Genomic DNA, 13,054 nt, shown 5'->3' on the forward strand with positions numbered 1-13,054 from the left:
TTTTAGTAAATCAACCTTATGTATACATAGGTGTTTGCAGGTGTTTAAAGGCAGGGGTGGTAAAAGGCAGAACACTACCAGTGTGTTCAGGAGCGGCAGCATTTGGCAGAAAAAAAAAATCACCCGACGCGCCTAAACGCGTATAAATGCACTTAGGCTCTGGGCGCGTCAAGCGATTGAGGGTACATATATTTCAGTGGCCAGAATAGGCTATTATTTGGCCCAAGTGTTTGACACTCCTAAATGCGTTTGCAAAAATGCGGATTTAAGTGTGTTTTTGATTTTGCTTATATCCTGGCATTTAGAAGAGCTCAGCAAACGCTCCTGTGTGCATGGAGCCTAAGGCTGGCCATAGAGAACAAATTTCTTTCCTGCCACCACTGACGGTGTTGGCAAGGGAATCCCTCCTGCAGAGCCATTGTCTTCTCCTGTGGGGGGGGAAGATGGGGGAACACAGCGATTATTGCTAGGGGCTATAATAGCCGCTAGCAATAATCGCATGTAAACTCCGGCAGACTGGTTGTACCCAAGTTGATCAATCGATCAACTTGGGTACATTTAGCCAACCTATACATAATTCATCAGCAACCGGTCAAGATTCAAACTGTCTATGGCCGGTTTTAGGCTCTTTCACATGGCCGTTTATGGCTGTACACCTCACAGATCAACATATTTTTATAGCTCTTATGGCTTAGTGTTTATGTTCAGCTGCGGACAGGAAACCAGTGACAGGCTGACACCGCAGCTCTCTGTGGCCAAATTTAAGCGATCAAAGAGCCATTACATGCGGCTTGGATAGATGAGCGTCTCTATACACAGACTGGGCTGTTCATCTGTCCCTAACCGCAGGAAATCGCTCTATGAACAGTTACTTGCTGACCTCATGAAATGCCTCTCAGCCTGTCAATAATTTTTATAGGCTGAGCAGCCGCAGTTGAATGTAAACACCTGGCCGTTGTTCTGTTAAAAACTCCAACTGGCCAAAATCTCCAACCACGTCACTTCCGGTGACTGTACAGCAGTTAACAGCAGTTACAACAGTTTTTACAGAACACCTGCAGCCTATACACTCTGGTACACAATATAATGAGTGAACATTGTTAATCCGTCCCCTACTAACCAAAAACATGACCGCCTCCAAGGCGGCGACAACTTTCTTCCAACTTACCCGGTGTTCTGTCAAAACACTCAACTCATCGTATACCAGAGTGTATAGGCTGTCGGTGTTCTTTAAAAACAGCAGCTCGTCAAAATCTGCAATTATTGCTGCTGTACATTTACCGGAAGTGACGTGGTTGGAGATTTTGGCGAGTTGGAGTTTTCGGCAGAACACCATACTTGTAGCTGAAATGTGGTTAATCTGAGCGGTGTACCGCCAAAATTGCCTTATGAATGACCCCTTATACAGATCTGTAAACTAGAGCTAAAAGATGGGCATTTGAAGAGAGGGGCATAGAGAGACAGTTCCTTAAAATGATGGCCAGTTGAGAGCTTTGCCAAGACGAGAAGTAGTAACATTAAGTAAAAGGAGAAAATGGTTGGTGGAACTTCACTCTCTTGGAATTGGTTTCTTGGGATTGTTATACATTGCTCACAAGCATTGTTTTCTCCTTTTTTTTTACAGCAACCACATGTGGTGGCCGGTTAAATGCCAAACATCCCGATTACATCACCTCACCTGGGTATCCTTATGACTACCCTTCCCATCAGAACTGTGAGTGGATCATCAGTGCACCAGAGCCCAACCAGAAGATTGTGCTGAACTTCAACCCACACTTTGAGATTGAAAAACATGACTGCAAGTAAGTGCTTATAGCTCTTCATCCGAGTTCTCATGAAAAAACCACAGATGTTTGAATGTGTATGTGTTTAAGATAAAGACCTTCAACTGCTATATTTTATGAAATCAGATATATTGATGTATAATCCAAAACATCCACATATTCCTGCATGTTTCCACGGTATTTAATGGAGGCTAAGATGTGTGAGCCAGATTGATTCCAATATCTGGCATATGCCACATGATGTCATTACTCTATAGATTAAACAGAAGCCTTGTATGACCCGCTGGGCTGAGGTTTCTCAAGTCCCAGCACTAAGCTATTGATTGGTATTGATCTTTCATGTACACGGGAGACTTTCAGGCCCAGCATGAGAATGTCGATCCTACTACCCGTGAAGCACTATTTATAAAGCATGTGCATTTTTCCAATCCCCAATGCACGGATGAAGTCATCACACAATTCCACCATTTTATAAACTCCAGGGGGTAGCAAACCTGCAGATCTATTATATGTAACCCTTTAAATTCACTGAGAAATATAATGCAACATGTAGGTAGCAGTTAGAAGACAGTATTGCATTAACCTGTCTATACTCCAGATGTACAATTCCAGCAGCTAGGTGGTTAAACACAGGGTCGAAAAACACTTATCATGAACAAGGCCTGTAAAACATGTTTTTTGGAAGTGAACGGGTGAATACTGCTGTCTTCAGTAAATGAGTTCTCATGTTAGAATATCCGTAAATCTTAAATAATTGATGCCCTGACCCATATATGCCAGTTTGCATCTGTACTTTTAGCTAAAATTCGAAGGCCTATGTTTACTAAATAGGAGAATAGTTGTATGTTAGACATGGTCATTAAAGGCTACAAAGCATGTTAATAAAAGTCATATGTGTTACAAAAGACCAAAATTGCTGTGTATCCTTTAGCAACAAATTTAGCTTAAGGAAAGATAAAAAAAAGAAATAAAACTCAGATGTTTATTTCAGACACAGCTGTACTAAGTTGGCATTCAACCAAATTGTATATTATTTCAGGATAGTGCCTTACTTATCAAGGTGCCTGAAGAACTGTTTCAGCCAGTTTGACTGTGGACTGGAAAAATAAGGATTCAGGAGTGATAGTTTGAGTTTAAAGGCCATTCACGCTAGGAACTGCATGTGAATCGCACAAGAATGCATGCAGTTCTGTGCAGTGCGGTTTTAGCCCATTCATTTTGAAGGAGCTGAAATAACACCAGACCACATCAAAAGTAGTACATGGTATGTACTACTTTTGGAAGCGCACTGCAAGTGGATCGCATGGTAGTTGTACCATGTGATTCAGTGTGGACAAATTAACTGCTTTTTGCAACCTGCCTTTGGGGTATCATTAACTTTGCACTGGCACCCACTGCAGATCGCAGTGTGATTTGAATGAGGTGCTAGAAACCAGCTCAAAACCTGTGGTTTGCTGTTGATATGACCAGCTCTAATATAGAATGTACAGTATGTATAGGATAGCTGAGTCTAACATAGAGTGTACAGTATGTATAGGATAGCTGAGTCTAACATAGAGTGTACGGTATGTATAGGATAGCTGAGTCTAACATAGAGTGTACAGTATGTATAGGATAGCTGAGTCTAACATAGAGTGTACAGTATGTATAGGATAGCTGAGTCTAACATAGAGTGTACAGTATGTATAGGATAGCTGAGTCTAATATAGAGTGTATGGTATGTATAGGATAGCTGAGTCTAATATAGAGCATACAGTATGTATAGGATAGCTGAGTCTAATATAGATTGGATTGATGGGCACAGGTGAGGCTGCTTAATGGGCACAGGTGAGGTTGTATTGATGGGCACAGGGGAGGCTGCATTGATGGGCAAAGGGGAGGCTGCACTGATGGGCACAGATGAGGCTGCATTGATGGGCACTTATCAGGCTGCATTATTGGGCACAGGTGAGGTTGCATTGATCGGCACTGGTGAGACTGCATTCTCGAGCACTGGTGAGGAGAGATTGATGGGCAATGATGAGGCTAAATTGATAGGCACAGAGGAGGCTGCATTGAAGGGAACTGGTGAGGCTGCACTGATGTGCACTGGTGAGGCTGCACTGATGGGCACTGATGAGGCGACACTGATAAGCTTCACTGATGATGCTACATTGATGGGCACTGATAGGCTGCCTTCATGGACACTGATGAGGCTGCACTGAAAGGCACTGATAAAGTTGTTATTAATATTTATTTTGTAACTTCTGCATTAATACAAAAACATTTAACAGTATAATTTTGTGAGATAATTTATGAGGGCATGTTTAGGGGCGGACATAGGGGCGGGGCAGGGTAGGGGTTGGGTGGATCAACTGGTGGCGAGTAACCCTTAATGGCTGGCTAGTAGCTCAGGACTTGAAATTTTGAGCCCTGATCTATGGGCTGCTTTACTTACATTGTATTGTGTACATAACGTAATGAGAGAGGAGAAATTCAGTAGTGGACAGTTGAAAGGGAGACGCAATTCCTTTGTTGTAAAAATACATTTGGGGTTCTTCAATCCGATTCCTCTTTGAGCTCTTGTGCTTTGATTCAGTAAAATGAGGTCAGGAAGGTATTCCGAGTTGTTAGCAGCAGCATTACCCTTGCCAGTTTGTATCTGAAGTTCTTCAGCATTAGCATAAACCTTTGCTCCCAGTTGATTTTTTTTAAGGTATAAAACTCTTATAGTGCAATAAACAGGCGCATTTCGATTGCTCACCATTACAGTTTGTATATGCGAGGTGCTAAAGTTACCAACTGCAAATTATCATTTTTCACAAGGCTGGAAAAAGGGTGTTAATCGATTTCCAGAATTAATTGGTGAGAATCACAGCATGGAAAAGGTGCTAAGGAAAGAAATCCATAGCTTAAAAAAACAGAGCGTAGATGATGTGCACAGCTATGCGGATCCAAAACACATGATCTGCTTCCTTAACAAAACATATTTAGAGCAGAATGTAATATTTAATGTCACCTAGCTATGGATTTGCTTGAGTGATAGAAGGGTTCATAATAAAATAAATTGTCAAAATGTTTCTTTTTGATTTTTCCCATGATTTAACTCCCATTATTGAATTGAAAGGTATCTGCCATGGAGGAAATGAATCGGGAATGTGATAAATGTTTAATTATATATGCAACCCATTATTGCTTTACTGTGCAGGCCAGAAATATTATAATGCATTGTTGCTGAGGAATGACAGTGGTTCAGAAATCCCTGCAAGAATGGATTATTTTTTATTTAAACGATTGAAATGTAGTATCTCATTGATGGGGTTTCTGCCTGCAGCTTCTGGTTTCTCCTCTACCCGTCTATGCCATGACTTTAAATTGGTGCCATTCCTTGTTAGTTCTAGCCATGGTTCAACTATAAGACCTCATATTTTCTTTACTCTTAATTTTTCACTTTTTATGATTGGATTTCATTTTCCATTACCGACAAAATACCCTTGCTGGGAGTTAGAGAAATTAGCATTAAAACTAAGGTTATGAATTCATCCCTTTAATTAATGACATAAAAGAATTACACAGATTCTGTGGTATGCTTCATGCTGGTAAATTAGGCTACCATGGAAACTTTTTTTAACATAAAACTGAATTTTAGCCAACCAGTGAAATATCCTCTGAGTCGGCTCCCCCTGCAACTCTGTTCATGCACATGGTTGACCTCACTTTTCTTTATTCCAGGCAATACACCTTTGTCTTGTCCCTACCTCCTACCTGATGACTGGAAACAGAGGGAGCATCAGCACACTGATGAAGTCATCCCTCTGATCTACCCTCCTTTACGCAGGGTTAGGCCCTGTGTTGATGGGCTTTTCTTTGCACCAGAAGTGCTTCTCTTCTTCTTTAAAGTCGATGTAAACCCTCACTTATACCCAGTGAAGTGAACAGCCTCAAATGATACACAGAGACAAGGGAAATCTCCCTACATGTATATCTGCTGTCTTCAGCTTTCTATATTCTTTAGAAAGTGCAGATCATGTTACAAATTTTTCACTGTTTCAGCAGTGGGAGGGGAGTCTGGGCATACCCCGTGTGTGAGCTGATTGGAGGAAAGGCACACCCCCTCCACATAGGCAGAGGAATGCAGAAACTTTCAGAGCTGTGCTGTGAATAGAAAAGCTCTCTGCTAATGTGTCTCTAAGTCCCTTCCCCGACACAAATATTTCCAGCTGCTTTTATCTCCTGTGTCGGAGAGCTTGTCAGAAGTTTTCATGCTGATAACAGAGGAACAGAGCAGCAGAAAGATACAGGACTTAGGGCTTTAGAGAGATATAGGTAAACACTACAGATATATGTCGGATTTCATGAATGGAGTTTACATCCACTTTAAGTTTATAGGAATGAAAACGTAGATTGAAAAAAGTTAAATACAAGTCAAAAGCAGGTCAACTACAGGTCAAATGCATTCAAATGCACCTGTTAATTCATTTTGAATGATCTCAGAAGTTTAGGAATTACAGTATTTAGGTACATATAGACAGGGCTTTGTTTTTCTCCCCCCTCCCCAACCCACATCACCCCTTGTATCCTCCCCCTACCCACCTTTTACCACCATTCCTGGGTTCACCTCTGACCCACCCCACAATTCCACTACTTTTAGAGAACAAAGAACTAGGTATCATTTTGTGGTGCTAAGTAATTTGTATGGCATGTGTTAAGGATAACAAGAAAAGAAGTCAAATAGTTCCCCTGTAGCAAGCAACAATAGACCCCCCCCACCCCGGCAACAATAGACTCCCAACAGCCAGCATAAATAAACCCTTCAACAGCAAGCAATAATAGACCCTTCCCTCAGCAGTAGATCCCTCCCAGCAACGAATGAACCCCCCCCAGCAACATTAGACCCACCCCAAGCAAAAATAGATCCCCCTGCCAAATAGATCCCCTCCAGCAACAACATATCCTTCAGCAGCCAACATTAATAGACCCTCCAGCACCCCTTGCCATTACATACATTCAGTGCTGAAGGTCCCAGAACTGCGTTCCCCCCCGTTGAAAAAAAGTCCTACATATAGGTAGCTACAATAACACTTATCTATAATTGCAGCTCAGAGGGCTGTTTGCAAACTCAGTGGCCTATATTTGGGCATCAGTGAAATACCCAGTTCCTAATGATAATATTGTCAAGAGTACAAAGTACGTTTTATGTTAAAGTAAACCAAGCGAGCAATTTAAATGAATGGTAATGTGGTAGAGTAGACAGAATAAGATGCCAACAAGGGACTTTTATTATGACATATCAACCCCAGAGCTTTCTGCAGAGCCAGAGCGCCTAAAGTTCCAAGGCAAATACCAACTCTTCATATTGTATAGGCATGCCTCTGGCCATCATGTGACAATGCTCGGAGCTGGCGGTTGGTTGACCAAGCACCAATTGCTACCTTGTGGAAGGGGACATGCCCTTACTCCCCATACCTGGAAATGTGAGTTTTTTTCTGGGGGCTTTGTTGAATTGCTTTGGAGGGCAAGTGGAGATGTCATAATAAAGGTTTGCCATGACTTTATACTATCATTTGTATACATTATTTACCTTTGTACAGGTTTACTTAGAATTTTGGCTTAAAGTTATTTTTTTTCAAAAATGACTATCGATGTTAAATTTACTAAAAAAAAAAATGGGATATTGCATTATCTATGATATTTCCCTATTTCAAACTCAACATTAAGAGTATAAATGGGTAGATTAGGACAACATATCTTTTCTATAGTACAGACCAATTTGTTTCATTCCTTCTTTGTAAATTAAATAATGGTAAGACTGACTGTGGCTCCAGGGCTTGCTTTCATCTATCTCCTGTACATTCAATGGACTTTTCATGGGTTATTTAGTGAAGTGTTTATAAGGCATTGTACAAATTATGTTTAGCTTTTAACTCTGTAGTATTTTACTTTGCAACATGTTCTTTTTTTCATGTGGTCGGCTATGTAGGTTATAGAAAAGTCATAGAAAGTGTGTGCAAAATTAAATTAGATACAATCTATTGAAATGAAGGCTGGAGTCTAAGTAAATTATTAATCTGTAAATTATTTAATGGGCAAGCATCATATTTTGCTTCTATTAGATTTTTCTGATTTTTGGATCCTTGAATTAAAACTATTACTAAATTTGCACAATATTTTAATAGTTGTTCTTAGTCTTTACACAATTCCATTGCCATTATCTGGGATTCAAGCATAGAACTTATGTGTCTATAAATTATTTAGTAGAAAATGGCTGTTATTCTATTTATACGTAAAAAGGAAAAAAATGCACAATCTTAGCTCCTTAAATATTTATTCACATTTACACTGTGCATCCTACCTTAGAGCTGCAAGGCTCAGCAGGCTTCTGTGTGTTCAAGACCCATAAAATCATGATAATAGAAATTATCTATTTGATGGGCGATTATAAGAAAAAACTTGGTTATTAAAGTTCTGTCTTCTCAGCTACCTCTCCTACCCCAGCCTGTGATTGGACAATGAAGGAGCAGCAGCACACTCATGAGGTCATCTTTATGCTCTCCCTTCCATAAATCATGTTCACTGCCAGCACTAGAAAAATAAAAAATATGGCCAAAGATCAAAATTTTGATTCATATAGGGCCATTCTTGCTTGACAGAAGTCGATCTATTGGGAATGTTGAAAAACTTTCCTCAATCAGTGGCTGAAGCCGCTAATCAGTGTATTCTGACAGCAGAGGAGTCCCGCTGTCAGAATACAAAGGTGCAGAGGGTAGGATTCCTGCATCCACCTCGATTGTCTTGTTTTTGTTTTTTTGCTCAGCCCGCTGATTGATTGAAAAAGATGATCTACAGTATCTATGGCCAGCCTCAGGGTTTTTTGATTGGCTATGATTGCTGGTGATCTCTCCCCTGTTGCTGCACAGGAGAATATTAGCCCCCGTTCACATAGAGGCAACCTGTGAGGCGACCTGGTCGCCTCACAGGTCGCCGCAGGTCGCCTTCCATAGGGAAGCTGCGGACCCGTTCTAATAGGAGCGACACAAGTCGCTCCGACTTAGAAAAAGGGTCCGGAGCTTCTTTGGGGCGACCAGGAGGCGACCGCAATAGACTTCAATGTTATGAAGTCCGTGGCGGCCGCTCCGAGGTCGCGGCGCGCTGCTCGCACCGCGATCTCGGAGGTCGCCACCCGAAGTCGGATCGCCCCTATGTGAACGGGGGCTTATTGGGTTAGTTTACTAAAGCCTAGTACACACGATTAGATTATCGGATGAATGATCATCGTTTTTTTTTTTTTTTTTTTTTTTTTATGCTAGTCCCCACCATATTGAAATAAAGAGGTTACTAAAGTACAAAAATTCTTGTAAAACAGAATAAAAATTTGAAAGTGATGTAATGTATTGTATTTTTGGATGAAAACTGTACTGATTAAATGAAAATCGTAGGATCTGGTATCGTAGGAAACTTTTTCCTGTTTTTTCTCTTGAAAAATTTCCAACAAAAGCTGTGTACTAACAATCAGATTATCATACGATTGCTTCAAAAGCGGTATTTTTTTGTATCTTTTTATATTTTTCTGATCGTGCGTATGGGCCCTTTAAAGGCATAAATAAATAAAATAGGGGGGGTGGGGGGGGTGCTTCATTCAAAGTCCCAAATCCCCCCCCCATCCCCCCCATCCCCCCCCCCCCCCTCTTTTACCTGTACCAGGGATGGAGGCATATGACTCTACCCAGTCATTGCCTCATTTATAGTCCCATCTATCCACCTGTCTCAACCAGGGCCTTAAAGGCAATTAGGCCCCTGCAAGGGAACCTTCACTTTGCAAGAGAATTTTCAGGAGATTTCGGACAAAGCTCTGGAATACCGATCAGCTTATTGTACGATTGCTTAGAACGCAGTATTTTTTGTATGATTTTCTGATCGTGTGTATGGGCCTTAAAGGCAAAAAGGGCCTTGCAAGCAAACTTTCACTTTGCAAGTAAATTTTCAATGAGCTTAGTGGAACTGGAAGGGCAACTAAACTGATTAGGGGATTGGAGGACCTTAATTACGAGGAGCGATTACAAGCGCTTAATTTATTCTCCTCGGAGAGGAGATGCCTGAGAGGGGACATGATAGCGACTTACAAATACCTCAACGGTGATCCCAGCATAGGAAAAAAACAATTTAGTCTCAAGGAGTGCAGGAGGACACGTGGCCACACAATGAGATTAGAGGAGAGGGGGTTTAACCTTAAGCTGCGTAAGGGGTTCTTCACTGTAAGGGCGGTGATAATGTGGAACTCTCTTCCACAATTGGTGGTAGCTGCGGGGAGTATGGCTACTTTTAAAAGACTGTTGGACATGCATCTCACAGATCACATTATTCAGGGTTATGGGAAATGATCAGGCCACTGACACACACTGTACAGGTTGAACTGGAAGGACTGTTGTCTTTATTCAACCTCAACTACTATGTAACTATGTAACTATGTAGTGAATGTGGTGAAAACTCACTTTGTACAGAATATGCTATCACATGCAAATACAATAAAAAAAAATGTATTTTTGCTTGCACATGATTAGATGAGTCAGCAGAGCTTCATTTCATTTACTTAGCTTAGGAAAAATTCCCTTGCAGAAAGAACTGCCTGTTTGCCTTTAATAAATCAAACCCTGAAGAGAAGAAAGAAAAGGAGCAATGTTTTTCTTAGGTAGGCACCTATGTTAGCATTATGCAGACTCTACTCGGGTTCAGGATTGATGACTGTCAAGCAGGTTGGCGGCCTAGTGTAAGCACAACATTTAGGATGGAGTTGACCCTTACTGTATATTTATGGGATGTCAGTGTCTGCCTCTGGGGTTTCTGCAGCACACATTCTCTAAATTACACTTTGCTTTTAGAGAAATCTGTAGGGATGTGTGTTCTCTAAACATCCCTTGCCGATCCCATTCATGGCAGAGTCTCCATAAACTGCATTATCTGAACTTCCCTTAGTCCTTTCTAATAAATGCACTTAACCCATTCTCTATTGAGACTTAGCAAGCTTTCCATCATATAGATATTTCTTGGCCATTCGGATCCAAACAAGGAAGTTCAAACATATCAGTAAAATAGTGAAATAAAGGTCTTTTTTTCAGTTGAAATGTTACTGGTCTTAGAAATAGCTGTGATTGAATGTCAGCGTGTCTGTCATATAACCTCTGATATTTGATCTCTACAAAGACTGCTGGATTAGGGAGTTAATGGGCAGTGTTTGTGTGCAAGCAGGTATGGACACTGACATTTTACCCATTGTCCAGGCTGTGAGCTTGTATCAAAGATTCAACCCCCATGAGCTTCCCCCCTCCCTATCCATCCACTCTCACTCCTTTGCTGAATGTTGGGTGATGCGTGGACTTCTAATAAAGTATCGCAGGAAGTAATTGATTCCTTACAGGCAGAGAATTCTTCTGGCCCGAGGATCATTGAGGCTGAACAGAAAGCAATAGGAGGTGAGAATTCCTGGTAAATATGCCTGGATAGGATGACAGGCCAAGCAAGTAAGGTCAAGAGGGTTGGAAGGAAGTGGAAAAAGTACAGATACATAACGGAGATGCAATGCAGGAAATATTTCCGAACATAGCAGGGAGAATACAAATAAAATGAAATTGATATTAGTTTGTCACTGAATGCAAAGGACAAAGTTCATTTGGGGTGCGTTGGCTATGACTACCCTTAGACAAGCAGATGTCCTCGGGTGTGTCAGATTTTCACATCCTTCAAACCAACTCTGTTCTGTAAAGAACCCTTTATGCATGTTCTGTTGTCACAGTACATCTCTGCTCCCTTCCCTCCTATTGAAAGACAATATTTGAATATGGGTACACTTGCTTTTTTTTCCCTCCACCAACCACCAGCCACCTAGTGATCTACGGTCATCAGATGCTGATGGTGGACCAGGAGCACTTTATTGGGAGATCTCACAAGATCGTTCAAATGTTATGACATTCCCTAAGTACATGCCTAATGTCTGTCTTCATCATCTGTACATGCACAAGACTTGATGCAAGTCATCAGGGTGGATTGGCCTTCAGCAGTGATCTCCAAACTGTGGCCCGGGGGCCAGGTGCGGCCCCTTTCTCTTCTTTATCTGGCCCTTGGACAGCAATGGGCACCATTCCTTCCACTGACACCAAATATGGGGCACTATTACTTCTCCTGATATCAACGATTGGCACTATTCCACCTCCTAATACATATTCCTCAGACTGACACCAACAATGGAGCACCATTCCTCCCACTGACACCATTAATAGGGTACTATTCCTTCCCTTGATACCAAAAATCGGCACTATTTCTTCCACTAACACCAATGATGAATCATTGTGTACTCCCATTGATGCCAAAGCATTTTCTACTCACAATGGCCACATTCTGGCCCCCAGGGAGTCTGAAGGACAGTAAACTGGCCCTTTGTTTAGAAAGTTTGGAGAACCCTGGGCTACAGGATGCAGGAAGAAGCCAACTTTTAATAAGACACTATTGAAAATGGCACCATAGGCTTGCCAGAGAGGTGCAGAATGGCGGGAGAAATGGGAGTTATCTTTCCTCATAGGGCTCATTGAGACCTAGCAATTAGCAATGATATAGTGAGTTTGCAGGCTGAAGTTGCTATAATAGCACAGGATTAACCCTCAGAGCTCGGTGTGTGCTGTTATTCACTTGCATTCTCTGCCTGTCATAGCAGAATTGTTGGGTAGTAAGGCTCCCAGAGGGGCTGACCTGTCTGCTGCCTGTGCTCAGGGCTTGCAAGACATTTTGGGGGCTGTTGAAGGAGGGTAAAACAGTCATTTAACAAAACCTGTTAGTTTGTTTTACATAATCCTACTGCCACTTTTGTTATATAACCCCTTTTATTCTAATTGTTGGCTATAAGAAATGTCTTCATATTAATATTTCTTTAATTCCTTTTTGTTTCGTACATAATAAATAACAAAGATCCTAAAGTGGGTGTGTTCAGGAATCCCATTCCTGTTCCACAAGAATGTGTTCTCAGATCATTAGAATATAACAAAAGGTAGTGGGGTGCACTATTAACGCTCAAACACTAATATGTCATGGGAAATGGCTGTGCTCTCTGCGTCCCAAGGTTTAAATTCTACTTTTTAACTATTAACTTTAAATTTGTTTGTGTAGATAACTATATAAAGATGTTTATTGCTTCCAGCTTATTGGGTCAAGAAACCAGATCTATGTCCAATTTGGCTTAATATCCATGTGTGGAAAGGAAATAATAGACCAGTAAGAGCACCTGATCACATCTCTATCAGTCATTA

At 41.3% G+C, this 13,054-nt stretch overlaps 1 protein-coding gene across 1 annotated transcript in view; it reads left to right on the forward strand.

Annotated features, from left to right (window-relative positions):
- NRP2 (neuropilin 2) overlaps window positions 1-13,054 on the forward strand; it is a 202,497-nt gene that overhangs the window by 52,545 nt on the left and 136,898 nt on the right. The window contains exon 2 of the mRNA XM_082260771.1: window positions 1,625-1,802. Coding sequence (XP_082116897.1) covers window positions 1,625-1,802 — 178 coding nt within the window. The remainder of the gene's footprint in view (window positions 1-1,624; window positions 1,803-13,054) is intronic.

This window comes from Pelophylax lessonae, assembly GCF_965119305.1.
Source record: "Pelophylax lessonae genome assembly, chromosome: 6".
Lineage (NCBI taxonomy): Eukaryota > Metazoa > Chordata > Amphibia > Anura > Ranidae > Pelophylax > Pelophylax lessonae.